Source organism: Eumetopias jubatus, unplaced genomic scaffold (assembly GCF_037043125.1).
Source record: "Eumetopias jubatus isolate StellerSeaLion01/CBP00866 unplaced genomic scaffold, mEumJub1_p1.0 scaffold_10, whole genome shotgun sequence".
Lineage (NCBI taxonomy): Eukaryota > Metazoa > Chordata > Mammalia > Carnivora > Otariidae > Eumetopias > Eumetopias jubatus.
Window position 1 is genome coordinate 99,373,049 of NW_028274816.1, and position 18,106 is coordinate 99,391,154.

At 48.0% G+C, this 18,106-nt stretch overlaps 3 protein-coding genes, 1 long non-coding RNA gene and 1 pseudogene across 4 annotated transcripts; 3 read left to right on the top strand and 2 right to left on the bottom strand.

Annotated features, from left to right (window-relative positions):
- The first annotated feature begins 2,873 nt into the window (after positions 1-2,873).
- LOC148163411 (uncharacterized) lies at positions 2,874-4,403 on the top strand (annotated as a pseudogene).
- A 176-nt stretch (positions 4,404-4,579) lies between these two features.
- LOC114204249 (uncharacterized) lies at positions 4,580-7,287 on the top strand. Its single transcript, XM_088027070.1, is given in 2 exon segments — positions 4,580-7,217; positions 7,220-7,287. Coding segments are annotated over 2 exon segments (2,706 nt in total).
- A 1,758-nt stretch (positions 7,288-9,045) lies between these two features.
- On the top strand, positions 9,046-11,599 carry LOC148163412 (uncharacterized). Its single transcript, XR_015769321.1, has 3 exons — positions 9,046-9,292; positions 10,774-10,845; positions 11,519-11,599. It is a non-coding gene; the product is annotated as an uncharacterized LOC148163412 (long non-coding RNA).
- A 2,091-nt stretch (positions 11,600-13,690) lies between these two features.
- Positions 13,691-16,237, bottom strand: LOC148163413 (leucine-rich repeat-containing protein 37A3-like). Its single transcript, XM_088027071.1, has 2 exons — positions 16,228-16,237; positions 13,691-15,063 (listed from the first exon to the last, which is right to left on the bottom strand). Exons 1-2 carry the CDS (start codon positions 16,235-16,237, stop codon positions 13,859-13,861), a joined length of 1,215 nt encoding a protein of 404 aa, XP_087883197.1. The 3' UTR covers positions 13,691-13,858.
- A 136-nt stretch (positions 16,238-16,373) lies between these two features.
- On the bottom strand, positions 16,374-18,069 carry LOC148163414 (uncharacterized). Its single transcript, XM_088027072.1, has one exon. The coding sequence runs from the start codon at positions 18,000-18,002 to the stop codon at positions 16,374-16,376; it is 1,629 nt and encodes a 542-aa protein (XP_087883198.1). The 5' UTR covers positions 18,003-18,069.
- Positions 18,070-18,106: the final 37 nt, after the last annotated feature.

The following is an 18,106-nucleotide window of genomic DNA, read 5'->3' on the forward strand; positions in this document are numbered from 1 at the left end:
AGGCTGGGCACACTGCAGCCCAGCCGGAGGTGCCGGATTGGCCAGCAGAGATCCCCGAGGAAGCTGGGCCCATCCCAGCCCAGCCGGAGGTGCCGGCTCAGCCTGCGGAGCGCCCGGAGGAGGCTGGGCCCACCGCAGTCCAGCTAGAGACCCTGACCTGATTCGCTGCGCCCCAGAGCCTCCGCGTGTCATATCCCGGCTGCGCCTCTGGGTCCCGCTGCTCCTCCTCACGTGGCAATCGTGTCTGCTGGTCCAGGCAGCTCAGCCTCCGGAGTGGGCCCTGGACCCTGCCCAGCTGACCGCCGACCTCCTGGGGCCCACTGAGCCCTGGTCTTCGCACTCCTCTGAATTCCCACCCGAATCGCCCCAGGTACTTACAACCCCAGCAGAGCCGGGGGGGGGGGGTCTCATTACTTGGGGTCCTCAGCTCCAGCCCAGATGTAGGCCCTGCCTAAGGAGTTGACTGAAACTTTGATTCCGTTTCCTGACACGGATTAAGTTGGCGAGCTGCCCCCAGAGGCAGATCAGGATCTGAATGACAAGCTAACCCAGCTTTTTGAAGGGTTCCCAGAGGTGGTTCCAAGGCTAGGTTGGGATCAGAATCAGACCATAGCTCCGCCTCCTCGACTCCAGAGTAAGACTAAAACTGTAGGTCTAAATCAGGCTGAAGATCACCAATCATTTGAAATACTTCCACCGCCTCTGGATAGTCACAGTTCAAAGCCAACAAAGTTCATTGTTTCACCCCCAAACCTGGAGAAAGATCTAGCTCAGCATCAAAGGCTTGCCAAAGTTGTTGGAACTCCAAACCAATTTACAAATAAAGACCACCTAGAACAAGAGTTGCAGGATGATTTTTCAGATTCCAGTATGGATATCCTATATCCTGAGGAGAACCTACCAATGGATTTCCCAGGGGGATCAGATCAACCTCCAAAGATCCCTGAGGAGGTTGAAATTCCTCCACTCCGGCACAAGACCCCAAATCATCTAGAGTTGCCTGAGGAAGCTGAATCTTTTTTGTCTCAGGTGGAGGCCCAGGCCCAACATCCAGAGCCCCCTGAAGAGATAGAAACATCTCCAATTCAGCAGGGGTCTCCATCTCCACCTCCAGAGATCCTTAAGGAAGCTATAAACCCACAGGAAGCCCCAGCTGAGCTTTCAAGTACCGTTGAAGAGATCAAACTTTGAGTCCAACGGGAAGGCTCAGATCAACCTACACAGGCCCCTAAGGAAGTAGAACCTTTGACCCCACAGGAGGCCCAAGCTCAACCTCCAGAGCCATCTAAAGAGAGGGTACCTCAACCAACAGCACATGAGGTGAATGTGCCATCTCTAAGTAAGAAAGAAGCTCAGTGGCCAAACTTCTCCAACGTCACTGTTAAACCTGTGGATCTGGTACTTACTGTAATTCTAACTCAGCCTCCAGAGCGCACCGAGGAGGCTCAGGCTTCTCCAACCCAGCAGGAGGCCCCAGCTCAGCCTGTAGAGCGCCCCGAGGAGGCTGTGCCTACACCAGTCCAGCTAGAGGCCCCAGTTCAGCCACTAGAGCTCCCCGAGGAGGCTGGGCCCATCCCAGCCAAGCCGGAGGTCCCGGCTCAGCCTGCGGAGCGCCCGGAGGAGGCTGGGCCCACCGCAGTCCAGCCGGAGGCCCCGGCTCAGTCAGCAGAACCCCCGAGGAGCCTGGGCCCAATGCAGCGCAGCCGGAGGCCCGGGCTCCGACTGCAGAGCGCCCCGAGGCAGCTGGGCCCATCCCAGCCCAGCAGGAGGCCCTGGCTCCGCCTACAGAGCACCCCGAGGAGGCTGGGCCCACCCCAGCCCAGCCAGAAACCCTGGCTCAGCGTGTAGAGCGCCCCGAGGAGGCTGGACCTAGTCCAGTCCAGAAGGAGGCCCCAGCTCTAGTTCCATAGTTTCCTATGGAGTATCTACTTCAAACTTCAGTAAGTGATGAGGAGATAAGTCAAGCTATTAGCCACTATCTAACTTATTTACGGTTTTCCAGTGTTACACATAAATCTGCAGATGTGGAACTTACCATAACTCCAGAGCCGGCTAAGGAGGTTGAATCTTCTACAGCCCAGCAGGAGGCTCCACCTCAGCCTCCTGAGCATACTGAGGAAGCAGAACCTTCTTCAACCAAGCAAGAGACCTCAGCTAAGCCTCCAGAGGCGGTTGAGCCTTCAAGTGAGCAGCAACCAGCTCAGCCTTCTCAGTCTCCTGGGTGGCTTGAACCTTTTCTAACTCAGCAGGAGACCCCAGCTCAGCCTTCAGAGCCTCCTGAGGAAGCTAAGCCTCCAAGCGTACAGGAACCACCAGCTCTGCTTTCTGAGCCTAGTGAGGAATCTGAACTTTCTCTGACTCAGCAGGAGATCCCAGCTCAGCCCCCAGAGAATCCTGAAGAGGCAGAACATTCTCTAGCTCAGCAGGAGCCCCCAGCTCCGCTGCCAGAGCCTTTTGGAGAAGCTGAATCTTCCTCAACCCAGGAGGAGACCTCAGCTCAGGCTGCAGGGCTCCCTAATGAGGCAGAATTTACAACCCAGCAAGAGACCCCAGCTCAGTCTCCAGGAGAGATAGATTCTTCAGCAACCCTGCAAGAACAACCAGTTCAGCCTCCAGAGCTGCCTTCTGGGGAGGTGGAACCTTCTCCAACCCAGCAGGAGCACCCAGCACAACCTCTAGGGCATCATGAGGTGACAGTTTCGCCTCCAGGTCACCATCATGTTCAATATTTAAACCTGCCCAATGTCAGTGTTAAACCTGCAGATGTGCAGTTTACTTTAACACCAGAACCCATTACAGAGGTGGGACCTTTGCCAGTTCAGGATGAGGCTGCACCTCAGCCCTCTGTGCCCCTTAAAGTGGAACCATTTGCAATGCAGCATGAAACCCCAACTCTGCCTCTACAGTCCCCTGAGGAAGCTGAACCTTTGCCAGTTCAACAGGAGACTCCAACTGAATCCCCAGAATCTACCACACAGGAGAAACCTCCAACACAGCAGGAAACCCCAGTTCAGCATCCCGAGGATCCTGGAGAAGTTAACACTCCCACAACCCAACAGGAGGCCCTGGCTCAGCAATCACAGAGCCCCGAGGGTGAACCATATTCCACCCAGGAGGAGGCCCTGGCCAAACCTCCAGAGACCCAGGAAGAGGGTGAACCTTTTCCACCCCAGCAGGAGGCCCCAGCTGAGCTTCCACAGACCCCTGTAGAGGCCGAACCTTCCTCAATACAGGAGGAGAGCCAGGGTCATCTTCCACAGACTCCTGAGAAAGTTAAACCTTCAACCCAGCAGGAGACCCCAGTCCAGCATCCACAAGCCCCTGAGGAAGGAAAACTGTCTCCATCCCAAGAGCAGGCACCAGCTCAATTTCCACAGAACCCTGAGAGGGTGAATCTTCAACCCAGGACGAGAGCCACGGTGGGGATCCACAGACATCTGAGCAGGTTGCACCTTTTCCAACCCAACAAGAAGCCCCAGCGGAGCTACTGCAGACCTCTGAGGGGATCAAACCTTCTACAACCCAGGAGGAGTCCCCAGTTCAGCACCCTCAGGTCCCAGAGGAGGGTGAGCCTTTTCCAACCCAACCGGAGACCCCAACTGAGTATCTAGAGTCTCTTGAGGGGATTGAACGTTCTCCAGGCCATTCAGAGGCCACAGTTCAGCATTCAAATCCCCTTGGGGGGGGTAAACCTGCAACCCATCAGGAGGCCCCAAGTCAGCAGCTACAGACCTCTGAGGAAGTTAACCCTTCTGCCATCACAGCAGGAAGCCATAGCTCAGCATCCAGAGCCTTCCGGTGAGGTTGAACCTCCTCCAACCCAACAGAAGGAGGTCCCAGCTTACTCTCCAGAGCATCATGTGGTAACAGTTTCTCCTCTAGGTCAGAGTGAAGCTCAGCTTCTGCTGTTGCCCAGTGTCACTGTTAAACCTGTGGATCTGGCACTAACCATAACTCCAGGGTCCACTAATGAGGTTGAAACTTTTCTACCCCAACAAGAGGCCTCAGCTCAGTCTGCGGTGTTCCCTGAGCAGTTGGAACCTTCTCCAATCCAGCAGGAGGCCTGAGATCATCCAGCACCCCCTGAAAATGTTGAACCTTCTCCAATCCAGCAGGAGGCCCGAGATCATCCAGCCCCCCCTGAAAATGTTGAACCTTCTCCAATCCAACAGGAAGTCCCAACTCAGCCTGAAGATCTTCCTGAGGAAATTGAACCATCTCCAATCCAGCGGGAGGTCCCAGATCAGCCTCCACCACCCCCTGAATATTTTGAACCTTTTCCAGTGCAGCAGGGAGACCCAATTCAGCCTGAAGATCTTCCTGAGGAAATTGAACTTCCTCCAAGCAGCAGTGGAGCTCAGCTCTGTCTCAAGTGTCTGTTGTGGGTGAAGAACCTTCTCTAGTCCAGCATGCGGTCCCAGCTCAGCGTCCAAAGCCCAGTGAGGGGATCGGGCCTTCTCCAGTTCAGTATGAGCACCCAGCTCAGCCTCCAGAGTCCTCTACAGATATTGTATCTCAGGCTCCAGTACATCATGAGGTGACATTGTCACCTCTAGGTCCTGGTGAAGCTCAGCATCCAATGTTGCCCAGTATCACAGTTCAACCTATAGATCTGGAGGCTTCCATAACTCCAGTGCCAACTAAGGTTGAACATTCTCCAGTGCAACAGGAGGTCCCTGCGCAGGCTCCAGTTCCCCCTGAGCAGATTGAATTTTCTTCAATCCAGTTCAAGCCTCTTTCCCACACTCCAGAGATCCCCAAAAATGAATCTCTTCCAGGCCAACAGGAGCCCATAGCTCAGACTCCAGACCCTCCTAACGAGGTAGAACCTGCTTCAGGCCAACAGGAGGTCCTAGCTGAGCCATCAGAGCCCCCTAAGGAGATTGAACCATCTGCAAATGAACATGCAGTCTCAGCTCATCCTCCAAGGCCCACTGAGGAGGTCAAACCTCCACCCCAGCAGGAGGCTCCAGCTCAGTCTCCTGTCCCCCAGCAGGCCCTAGCTGTATCTCCTGAGACCCCTAAGGAGGTAGAACTTTTTCCCACACAGCCAGAGTCCCCATCTCAGCCTCCAGAGCCCCCTAAGAAGGTAGAACCATACCCAGTCCAGCAGGAAGCCCCTGCTCAGCCTTTAGAGCCCCCTAATGAGGCAGAATCTTCAACCCAGCAGGAGGCTCTAGCTCAGTCTCCAGTTCACCAACAGGCCCCAGCTAAATCTCCTGGGCCCCTTAAGGAGGTAGAACCTTCTCCAACCCAGCAGGAGGCCCCAGCTCAGTCCCCTGTCCCCCAGCAGGCCCCACCTATATCTCCTGAGCCCCCTAAGGAGGTGGAATCTTCTCCCACACAGCCAGAGGCCCCAGCTCAGCCTTCAGAGCCCCCTGAGAAGGTAGAACCATCTCTAGCCCAGCAGGAAGCCCCAGCTCAGCCTCTAGAACTCCCTGACAAAGTGGAACCTTTTCCAGTCTCTCAAGAGACCCATTCTCAGCTTCCACAGTCTCCTGAGAAGGTAGAATCCTCTCCAGTCCTGCAAGAAGCCCCATCTCTACCTCTAGAGCCCCTTTGGGAGGTAGAATCTTCTCCAACCCAGCAAGAGGCTCTAGTTCAGCCTCCAGAACCACCTAAGGAGCTTGTAGCACAACCTCCAGTCCATAATGAGGTGACAGTTCCACCTCTAGGACAAGCGCAAGCTCAGCATTCAAACTTGCCCAGTGCCACTGTTAAACCTGTTGATCTGGAGCTTACTGTAACTCCAGAACCTACTACAGAGGCTGAGCATTCCACGGCCCTGCAGCAGACTCTATCTCTTCCAGAGGACCCCGAGGTGACACTTCCACATCCAGAGCACGTTCAGGCTCAGCAACCACATTTGACTGAAGTCACAGCTCAACCTTTAGACCTGGAGCTTACCGTAACTCCAGAACCCACTACAGAGTTTGAACATTCTACAGCTCTGAAGAAAACTACAGCTCCTCCAAAGGACCTCGAAGTGACATTTGCACACCTAGAGCAGGTTCAGACTCAGCATCCAACTTTGGCTGAAGTCACAGTTCAACCTTTGGACCTGGAACTTACCATGACTCCAGAATCTGCTGCCGAGGTTGAACCTTCTCCAGCCGTGCTTGAGATCCCAGATCAGCATCCAGAGCCGACTAAGGAACTTCTATCCCAACCTCACATATATCAAGAGGCAGCAGTTCCAACACCACACCAGGATCAAGCTCAGCATTGGTGGTCACCAAATGTGACAGTTCAACCTTTGGATCTGGAGCTTACCATAACTCCAGAATCTACTACAGAGGTTAAACAGTCTACAACCCTGCAGCAGACTACAATTCCTCCAAAGGACCTTGACGTGACATTTCCACAGTCAGAGCAGGTTCAGGTTCAGCATCCAACCTTAAATAAAGTCACGGTTAAACCTTTGGACCTGGGGCTTACCATCACTCCAGAACCTACTACAGAGACTGAAACTTCTCCAACCATGCAAGAGACCCCAGCTCAGCCTCCAGAGCCACCTAAGGAGGTTGTAGTTCAATATCCATTTCATCAGGAGGTGACAGCTCCACCTCCAAGTAAGGATCAATGTCAGCATCCAGCATCACCCAGCACCACATTGCATCATGTGGACATGGGGCTTACCATTACTCCAAAACCGATTACAGAGGCTGCATGTTCTACAACCATGAAGAAGACTATAGCTCCTCCTCCAAAGGACCTTGAGGTGACACTTGCCCATCCAGAACAAGTTCGGAGTCAACATCCAAACCTGACTGAAGTCACAGTTCTACCTATGGACCTGGAAATTACTGTAACTGCAGGATCCAATATGGAGGTTGAACCTTCTCCAACCATGCAAGAGATCCCAGCTCAGCCTCCAGAGCCACCTAAGGAGGTTGTAGTTCAATATCCATTCCATCAGGAGGTGACAGGTCCAACTCTGACTAAAGATCTAGGTCAGCATCCAGCGTCACCCAGCACCACAGTTCATCATGTGAACTTGGGGCTTACCATTACTCCAGAACCTATTACAGAGCCTACACATTCTACAGCCACGAAGAAGACTATAGCTCCTCCTCCAAAGGACCTTGAGGTGACACTTGCCCATCCAGAACAGGCTCAGAGTCAACATCCAAACCTGACTAAAGTCACGGTTCCACCTATGGACCTGGAAATTACTGTACGTCCGCAACCAGAGTCATCTGAGACAGTTTTTCCCCCAACGACCCAGCATTCAGTGCTGCATTTTGTAAAATATACGCCATAAAAGTCATACGCAACTTTAACTGAGGGAGTAGCTACTCCCGTGGCTTTGAATTAAGGCTGTGGATTTTTTAATTTATCTTTTCTATCATTCTTAGGGATTTTGGTGGAGGTTGGGAGGGTAGAGACTTGGCATATTTCCATCTGCCAACCTGAAATAGCACAACCTCTTAGGAAAATAATTTTGTACCCCTATTAAATCCTAGAGAAACTTAGGCACAAGTACAAGAATGTTCAAAGCAGCACTGTTTGTAATAACTAAAAACTAGAAAACTCTAGTATCCACCAACAGTAGAATGAATAAATAAAGTGTGGTATCATCATAAAATGGAATACTATTCATTTGAAATATAACGTAAGCCACACAAGTCATCTCAAATTTTCTGGTGGCCACTTAAAAATTAAAAGTAAAAAGAGATGACCTAAATGTTAATATATTTTGTTTAGCTCTTATCTCCAAAATATTATCATTTCAACGTGTAATCATTAGATACATTATTAATAAGATAGTCTACATTTAAACTGTCTTCAAAATATCCAAAATATTATCATTTCTACATGTACTCAGTATAAAAATTGTTAATGAGAGAATTTATGTTCTTTTTCCCATACTGCCTCTTTGAAATCTCAATTTGGTTACTAATTTTTTTATCAGAGATACTTGACTGTATTTAGATTTCATAAAATTTACAGTTGAAAAGCTAACCTCACATCCTTGCAAACATATTTAAACATTTTCTAATAACTGTTGAGTATCAGTTTTTTAATTTAAATTTTAAAATAATTGAAATTAACTAAATTAAAAATTCAGCTCCTCCGTCACACTAGCTACTCCCAAGTATTCGGTAGCCACATGTAGCAAGACATGCAATACTAGGCATTGAAATGAATCAACCTCAGCTACACGCAACAATATAATCAATTTATAAGATAACGTTGAATGAAAGAAGCATCATAGAAAATAATACATAAAATATGATTCCATTTATATAGAGTTCAAGAAGAGGCAAAACTAAATTATGTTGTTTACAGCTGCCATATGTTAGGTAAAACTACATTTAAAAAGCGAGGAAATTGGGGGGGCCTGGGTGGCTCAGTTGGTTAAGCACCCAACTCTTGACTTGGGCTCAGGTCATGATCTCAGGGTCGTGGGACGGGGCTCTACACTCTGCGGGGAGTCTGCTAGAGATTCTCTCTCTCTCCCTCTCCCTCTCCTCCTCCCTCTCTCTTTCAAATTAATAAATCTTGAAAAAAATAAAAAACCCAAAAAGCAAGGAAATTATTATTAAAGTCAGGGTAGTGGTTACTTCTGGGGAATCAGAGAGAGGGTTGTGATTGGAAGGGGCACACTGGGGGCTTCTGGGATGCAGGCAGGGCTTTTTGACATGAATAGTGTTACATGAGTATTTGCTTGATAATTACTAAACTGAACATTTATTAATGAACATTTTTTTAGTTCTCAAGAATATTTTTTAGTCGGGGAGAAAATAAACGAATGGCTTTCTCTGCCACACTGCTATAGTTGTATATGGGGCTTCCGAATAGAATTTGGGAAGAGAGAGGAGGAAATGGCAGTTCTGCCAGGGTTGTTGGCACCGAGAGCTGGGTTCTAGCAGAGACTTTGTGATCCAGAGAGTAGGCTTTAAGTATGCATTTTGGTGCAAAGAGTGGATAGGAGTGTGTGTGTGTGTGTGTGTGTGTGTGTGTGTGTGTGTGTGTGTGTGTGTGTGTGTGAGGGGGGGGAGACAGAGATGGAGAGAGATGGACACAAGGAGTACATGAAAAGAAGGATTTGAATGGAAACACAGCAGAGATCAGTACTCCTAAATTAAATAAGAATTAGTGTATTTAGGGGGCACCATTACCCAGGTTTCCTCTCCCATATGGAAGTTAGTCCTAGGTAGTAAATAGTTGTAGTTATTTTGCATTTTGATGCAAAAATAACCTTTTCATTTTTCAGAATTCTCAGGGAAAATTATTTGACCGAATTACATAAGGACTCATTTGAAGGCCTACTATCACTCCAGTATTTGTAAGTTAATTAATCATTGATTATAACTTTTTAGTTATCTATAAAACAAATATGGGGTTCAAATTAGATAATTGCGACAATTTCTTCTAACAATAAAATTCTACAGTTCTGTAAGTCTGTAGGGCCCCAGCCCATCTCTAGCATTAAATATCTTCTATGCGTTTTCAGTTTTTTTAATTTTATATACCAGATATAGACAGAAAAAGACCCTACAGAGCGAAAGGGGTAATGAGGTCTGAGCAATTATAGACACCCATAGGAACCTTGTTTCCTAAGTGTTCATATACCATCTGCTTACATTTATATTTAGTTTATGGCTCATGGATCAAATCCCACCCATGGTCTGTCTTTATACAGCCTATGAGTGAAGAATGATTTTTACATTCTTAAAGGGCTATAAAAGAGAAAAGAAGAGAAAGAGAAGAATATGCAACAGAAATGGCATGTGGCCTGCAAAGCCCAAAATATTTACTATCTGGCTTTTACGGAAAAGGTTTCTAAAAGTTGGTTTAATAAAATGAGAGGAATTAAAGGTAACCTCAAATTATCACCTACAGGACAAGAAAATATAGAACACTTAGATTAATTTGAATGCCATTAACCCAGAATTTTTTTATAATTTAAGCTAAAATAAATATTTAAATATTAAATATTTAACTAAGCAGGTAAATTATGTAAGCAGTATTATCAATTATCAATACATATTAAGTTACCAAGAGAACAGATTAAGGATTTCAGTGTGGGAATTCTTATACCAATATTAAAAATAGGTGTTTAAAATGATGGTTAAGGTGTGCCTGGCTGGCTCAGTTGGTAGAGCAAGTGACTCTGGAACTCGGGGTTGTAGGTTCGAAACCCACATTGGGTATAGAGATTACCTGAGAAAAATAAAATCTTTTAAAAAAATATAAAATAAGGGGCACCTGGGTGGCACAACTGGTTGAGCATCTGACTCTTGGTTTCAGCTAAGGTCATGATCTCAGGGTCCTGAAATGGAGCCCCGCATTGGGCTCTGTGCTCAGTGCAGGGTCTGCTTGGGATTCCCTCTCCCTCTCCCTCTGCCCCTCCTACTTGTGCTTTCTCGCTCGCTCGCTCACTCTCTTTCTCTGAAATAAATAAATAAATAAACCTTTTGAAAAAAGAAATTATAATTGTATGTGGAGATAAAAGCCTTGACCTCATAATCTAGAAATTGATGAGACCACAAAAGATCCTCTAATCAATTCTTCTGCTCTCAGGAGAGGTTACTTCCAAGATCTATCAAGATCTATAGTTGTGGATTTTATTTATGAAGATCTTGAAGGTGAGACTCTCTTAAGAGAGGTGAGGAGAGGGTAAGTGGAGTTAGGGGCTCTGGAAGGTTCAAGAAACAATTCCTGAGATTCAGAGTGTAGGCAAAAGCTCCTTATTCAATACTGTCATCCTACTAATTAGATATCTAATAGATAATTGAGGCAATATTTTCCTTTTACTTTTCCTAGAGATTTATCCTGCAATAAAATACAATCTATTGAAAGACGTGCATTTGAACCGCTACCTTTTTTGCAGTTTATGTAAGTTACAAATATAATTTCATTATACTTGGAATTTTTGTTAAACTTAATTGTAAGCCTGTTTGTTAGAATCATTTTGAAATATGATTGAAATTTTATTAGTAGAAAGCTACTAAAATTATGTAGCAAATCTTTTTTGCCTGAGGCAAATATTAGTGTGAGAATTGTATACAGATCAGACTGAATCATTCTAGAGCAGTGGTTCTCAACCGGGGTGATTTTGCACCCGGGTGACATTTGGCAGTGTCTGGAAACATTTATGGTCGTCACACTGTAGATGAGCTACGGCATCTAGTGGGCAGAGGCCTGAGATGCTGCTAAACAACCCCCAGTGCACAGGACCGCCCCTCCTAACAAAGACGATCCAACCATAGATGTCACTAGTACCGTTGTTGTGAAACATTTTTCTAGAGAAATAAAGATTACTTAACACAAGTATTTATTGAACATTTACTGATTTGTATCTAATGCACCACAGGTATAAACATGAAAGTATAAATCTTTCATGCAAAATTTTTTTAAAAACTATCTTCCATAGTGAGATTTCTTCAGTGTATGGAGAGAGTATTGAGGTTATGTTTCATCATATGTAAATTGGAATCACTGCCAAAGGATAAATGTTCTGAAAGAATATCTTTTGTTCTTCTTTTGCTTGTGTCTTTTTTTTTTTTAGAAATCTTGGTTGCAATTTACTCACAGAACTGAGCTTTGGAACATTTCAGGCCTGGCATGGAATGCAGTTTTTACACAAGTTGTAAGTGAAATAGAAAATGAATACATGTAAAAAAAAATAACTATGTGTAAAAACACCATACAGTTATTGGTTCAGTGGGTGTAATAAGCCTAGTATGAACTCTGAAAAGTATGTCTTAAAATCTATTCATTTCTTCAGATGAGGAAACTAAGGTACAAAGAGGCCAAGAGACTTGTCTGTCTCATAAATGGCACACTCCGCTTTCTCTAGTACTCAGCTTTGGTGTGGGCAATAAAAGACCCCAAGCAAATAACAGCCAAATCAGCATTATCCTGGGACTCCATGACAATGATCCTTCTCCAATAGGTGCATGGTCCTTGAAATTCCACTTTTGAATTTAACTTTGATTCCTGCTCATGTGCAAAGTTCCTAACTGCTTGAAGACATGCAAAATAAAGCTTCGAAGAACTAAGTTTAGCACAGAGTTGTCCAGGGAGCAAAAGTGTGGGTCCTTCCTCATCCATCAGCTTCTTTTAAATGGTAAAGCAGAAAGAACTCCTGAAAACTTACCACAAGGCACTTCTCTCCCCAGTCACCCAGAGGAAAATTATATACCTCTGAAGTAAACTATCCGGGGGCAGTAGGAACCTTTGAGGTATGGAAAACGATGCGTTTATGTTAAGTTGTAGTGTGGGAAAACGTTCATAAAGAACATATATTGCTGTAGCCTAATTTCATATGCTTTCTTTCCTGACTGTTCTTCAGTAAGAAGCCTGTTATTCCCTTTCAGCTGGAAAATTCCGTGATTTCTCTATGACATATCAAGTCATAGTGGGTATGTTCAATGGCCTGAGGGGCAGTTTAGACACAAGGTGAAGATCTTCCTCTAAACCTGACTTTGGAAAAGACTATCTTACCTGTCTCGTGGTTCAGAAATACAATTTCACACCGTTTATTGTAGAATGGATGAAGGTGTTGAGGGTGTGTCTGGAGCTGAGTAACTATTGCCGCCGACGTCCATCTGTAGCAGCCTCCTCTCTCCTCTCAATTTGCTGATGCCTCACTCGTGGAAGGAGTCCTCAGGGTCAGTTTTTTGTTTTGCCAGCACAGCAGAGAACAGGCTCATTTGGTTTCTCCACCAAGAGGTATAACGTCTCAAACTCACCACCTTTACTAAGCACGCTATAACACCAAGAGTCTCTTACGAGAGTCTGAATTTCATTATAGTTAGGTGGGCAACATAGGAAAACATCGGGTGGAATCAGGTGATAAAAATTCAGGGATTCACTGAAAAACAGACCCCTGCTGAATTGGAAAACCAAGATAAGGGACAGTTGACAGAGAAAAGGTAAAAACAGAAAGTCAACATGGGTTGGGGAGATGAGGAAGGCCCAGGAAGACCTCGAAGAAAAGGCTGCCATGGCAAGCAGGAGGCAGAGAACAAATGAGGAAAGGCAATTCTTACAAGATGGTGAAGGTGCCATTGTAGGTGCTGGGCTCTGGCACAGGCACTCTGTGGAGCCTCTGCTTTGGGCTGAAACCAGTACACGACAGCGTCTCATCTTTGCAGATACAGAGCTCACATATGTTGATGTTCGTGGTAGCATTCTCTTCTGGTTGCTCAGTTAAAGTTGTGTATGACTTTTCTGGGGTATATTTTACAAAATGCAGCACTGAATGCTGGGTCGTTGGGGGAAAAACTGTCTCAGATGACTCTGGTTGCGGACGTACAGTAATTTCCAGGTCCATAGGTGGAACCGTGACTTTAGTCAGGTTTGGATGTTGACTCTGAGCCTGTTCTGGATGGGCAAGTGTCACCTCAAGGTCCTTTGGAGGAGGAGCTATAGTCTTCTTCGTGGCTGTAGAATGTGTAGGCTCTGTAATAGGTTCTGGAGTAATGGTAAGCCCCAAGTTCACATGATGAACTGTGGTGCTGGGTGACGCTGGATGCTGACCTTGATCCTTACACGGAGTTGGAGCTGTCACCTCCTGATGGAATGGATATTGAACTACAACCTCCTTAGGTGGCTCTGGAGGCTGAGCTGGGATCTCTTGCAAGGTTGGAGAAGGTTGAACCTCCATATCGGATCCTGCAGTTACAGTGATTTCCAGGTCCATAGCTAGAACTGTGACTTCAGTCCGGTTTGGATGTTGACTCTGAACCTGTTCTGGATGGGCAAGTGTCACCTCAAGGTCCTTTGGAGGAGGAGCTATAGTCTTCTTCATGGTTGTAGAACGTGCAGCCCCTGTAATCGGTTTTGGAGTAATGGTAAGCCCCAAGTCCACAGGATGCAATGTGGTGCTGGGTGATGCTGGATGCTAACCTTGATCCTTACTTGGAGGTGGAGCTGTCACCTCCTGATGAAATGGATATTGAACTACAACCTCCTTAGGTGGCTCTGGAGGCTGAGCTGGGGTCTCTTGCATGGTTGGAGAAGTTTCAGTCTCTGTAGTAGGTTCTGGAGTGATGGTAAGCCCCAGGTCCAAAGGTTTAACCGTGACTTTATTTAAGGTTGGATGCTGAACCTGAACCTGCTCTGACTGTGGAAATGTCACCTCAAGGTCCTTTGGAGGAATTGTAGTCTGCTGCAGGGTTGTAGACTGTTTAACCTCTGTAGTAGATTCTGGAGTTATGGTAAGCTCCAGATCCAAAGGTTGAACTGTCACATTTGGTGACCACCAATGCTGAGCTTGATCCTGATGTGGTGTTGGAACTGCTGCCTCTTGATATATGTGAGGTTGGGATACAAGTTCCTTAGTCGGCTCTGGATGCTGATCTGGGATCTCATGCATGGCTGGAGAAGGTTCAACCTCGGCAGCAGATTCTGGAGTCATGGTAAGTTCCAGGTCCAAAGGTTTAACTGTGACTTTATTTAAGGTTGGATGGTGAGACTGAACCTGCTCTGAAAGTGCAAGTGTCACCTCAAGGTCTTTTGGAGGAGATGTAGTCTTTTTCAGCGTTGTAAACTGTTCAACTTCTTTAGTGGGTTCTGGACTTACAGTAAGCTCCAGGTCCAAAAGTTGAACTGTTACATTGGGTGATGATGGATGCTGAGCTTGATCTTGACCTGGTGTCTGAACAATCTCCTCCTGATATACTGGAGATTGAGCTACAACAACCTGCTTAGGTGGCTCTGGAGGCTGAATTGGGGTCCCCCGCCTAGGTAGAGAAAGTTCAGTGTCCTTAGTGAATTCTGGAGTCATGGTAAGCCCCAGGTCCAAAGGTTGAACTGTGACTTCAGCCAAAGTTGGATGCTGAGTCTGAACCTGCTCTAGGTGTGCAAATGTCACTTCGAGGTCCTTTGGAGGAGCTGTAGTTTTCTTCAGGGCTGTAGAATGTTCAAACTCTGTAGTGGGTTCTGGAGTTACGGTAAGCTCCAGGTCTAAAGGTTGAGCTGTGACTTCAGTCAAATGCTCTTGCTGAGCCTGAACGTGCTCTGGATGTGGAAGTGTCACCTCGGGGTCCTCTGGAAGAGATAGAGTCTGCTGCAGGGCCTTGGAAGGCTCAGCCTCTGTAGTAGGTTCTGGAGTTACAGTAAGCTCCAGATCAACAGGTTTAACAGTGGCACTGGGCAAGTTTGAATGCTGAGCTTGCGCTTGTCCTAGAGGTGGAACTGTCACCTCATTATGGACTGGAGGTTGTGCTACAACCTCCTTAGGTGGTTCTGGAGGCTGAGCTAGAGCCTCCTGCTGGGTTGGAGAAGGTTCTACCTCCTTAAGGGGCTCTAGAGGTAGAGATGGGGCTTCTTGCAGGACTGGAGAGGATTCTACCTTCTCAGGAGACTGTGGAAGCTGAGAATGGGTCTCTTGAGAGGCTGGAAAAGGTTCCACTTTGTCAGGGAGTTCTAGAGGCTGAGCTGGGGCTTCCTGCTGGGCTAGAGATGGTTCTACCTTCTCAGGGGGCTCTGAAGGCTGAGCTGGGGCCTCTGGCTGTGTGGGAGAAGATTCCACCTCCTTAGGGGGCTCAGGAGATATAGCTGGGGCCTGCTGGGGGACAGGGGACTGAGCTGGGGCCTCCTGCTGGGTTGGAGAAAGTTCTAACTCCTTAAGGGGCCCAGGAGATTTAGCTGGGGCCTGTTGGTGAACTGGAGACTGAGCTAGAGCCTCCTGCTGGGTTGAAGATTCTGCCTCATTAGGGGGCTCTAAAGGCTGAGCAGGGGCTTCCTGCTGGAGTGGGTATGGTTCTACCTTCTCAGGGAGCTCTGGAGGCTGAGATGGGGAATCTGGCTGTGTGGGAAAAAGTTCTACCTCCTTGGGGGGCTCAGGAGATATAGCTAGGGCCTGCTGGAGGACAGAAGACTGAGCTGGAGCCTCCTGCTGGGGTGGAGGTTTGACCTTCTCAGTGGGCTTTGGAGGATGAGCTGAGACTGCATGTTCATTTGCAGATGGTTCAATCTCCTTAGGGGGCTCTGATGGCTCAGCTAGGACCTCCTGTTGGCCTGAAGCAGGTTCTACCTCGTTAGGAGGGTCTGGAGTCTGAGCTATGAGCTCCTGTTGGCCTGGAAGAGATTCATTTTTGGGGATCTCTGGAGAGTGGGAAAGAGGCTTGAACTGGATTGAAGAAAATTCAATCTGCTCAGGGGGAACTGGAGCCTGAGCAGGGATCTCCTGTTGCACTGGAGAATGTTCAACCTTAGTTGGCACTGGAGTTATGGAAGCCTCCAGAACTATAGGTTGAACTGTGGTACTGGGCAACATTGGATGCTGAGCTTGACCGGGACCTAGAGGTGAGAATGTCACCTCATGATGTACTGGAGCCTGAGATACAATATCTGTAGAGGACTCTGGAGACTGAGCTGGGTGCTCATACTGAACTGGAGAAGGCCCGATCCCCTCACTGGGCTTTGGACGCTGAGCTGGGACTGCGTGCTGGACCTAGAGAAGGTTCTACACCCACAACAGACACTTGAGACAGAGCTGAGCTCCACTGCTGGCTTGGAGGAAGTTCAATTTCCTCAGGAAGATCTTCAGGCTGAATTGGGACTCCCTGCTGCACTGGAAAAGGTTCAAAATTTTCAGGGGGTGCTGGAGGCTGATCTGGGACTTCCCGCTGGATTGGAGATGGTTCAATTTCCTCAGGAAGAGCTTCAGGCTGAGTTGGGACTTCCTGTTGGATTGGAGAAGGTTCAACATTTTCAGGGGGGGCTGGATGATCTCGGGCCTCCTGCTGGATTGGAGAAGGTTCAACATTTTCAGGGGGTGCTGGATGATCTCGGGCCTCCTGCTGGATTGGAGAAGGTTCAACATTTTCAGGGGGTGCTGGATGATCTCGGGCCTCCTGCTGGATTGGAGAAGGTTCCAACTGCTCAGGGAACACCGCAGACTGAGCTGAGGCCTCTTGTTGGGGTAGAAAAGTTTCAACCTCATTAGTGGACGCTGGAGTTATGGTTAGTGCCAGATCCACAGGTTTAACAGTGACACTGGGCAACAGCAGAAGCTGAGCTTGACTCCTACCTAGAGGAGAAACTGTTACCACATGATGCTCTGGAGAGTAAGCTGGGACCTCCTCCTGTTGGGTTGGAGGAGGTTCAACCTCACCGGAAGGCTCTGGATGCTGAGCTATGGCTTCCTGCTGGATGGCAGAAGGGTTAACTTCCTCAGAGGTCTGTAGATGCTGACTTGGGGCCTCCTGATGGGTTGCAGGTTTAACCTCCCCAAGGGGATTTGGATGCTGAACTGTGGCCTCTGAATGGCCTGGAGAACGTTCAATCCCCTCAAGAGACTCTGGATACTCCGTTGGGGTCTCCGGTTGGGTTGGAAAAGGCTCACCCTCCTCTGGGACCTGAGGGTGCTGAACTGGGGACTCCTCCTGGGTTGTAGAAGGTTTGATCCCCTCAGGGGTCTGCAGGTGCTCAGCTGGGGCTTCTTGTTGGGTTGGAGAAGGTGCAACCTGCTCAGATGTCTGTGGATCCCCACCCTGGCTCTCGTCCTGGGTTGAAGATTCACCCTTCTCAGGGGTCTGTGGAAATTGGGCTGGAGCCTCCTCCTGGGATGGAGACAGTTTTCCTTCCTCGGGGGCTTGTGGATGCTGGACTGGGGTCTCCTGCTGGGTTGAAGGTTTAACTTTCTCAGGAGTCTGTGGATGATGCCCCTGGCTCTCCTCCTGTATTGAGGAAGGTTCGGCCTCTACAGGGGTCTGTGGAAGCTCAGCTGGGGCCTCCTGCTGGGGTGGAAAAGGTTCACCCTCTTCCTGGGTCTCTGGAGGTTTGGCCAGGGCCTCCTCCTGGGTGGAATATGGTTCACCCTCGGGGCTCTGTGATTGCTGAGCCAGGGCCTCCTGTTGGGTTGTGGGAGGGTTAACTTCTCCAGGACCCTCGGGATGCTGAACTGGGGTTTCCTGCTGTGTTGGAGGTTTCTCCTGTGTGGTAGATTCTGGGGATTCAGTTGGAGTCTCCTGTTGAACTGGCAAAGGTTCAGCTTCCTCAGGGGACTGTAGAGGCCGAGTTGGGGCTTCATGCTGCATTGCAAATGGTTCCACTTTAAGGGGCACAGAGGGCTGAGCTGCAGCCTCATCCTGAACTGGCAAAGGTCCCACCTCTGTAATGGGTTCTGGTGTTATAGTAAACT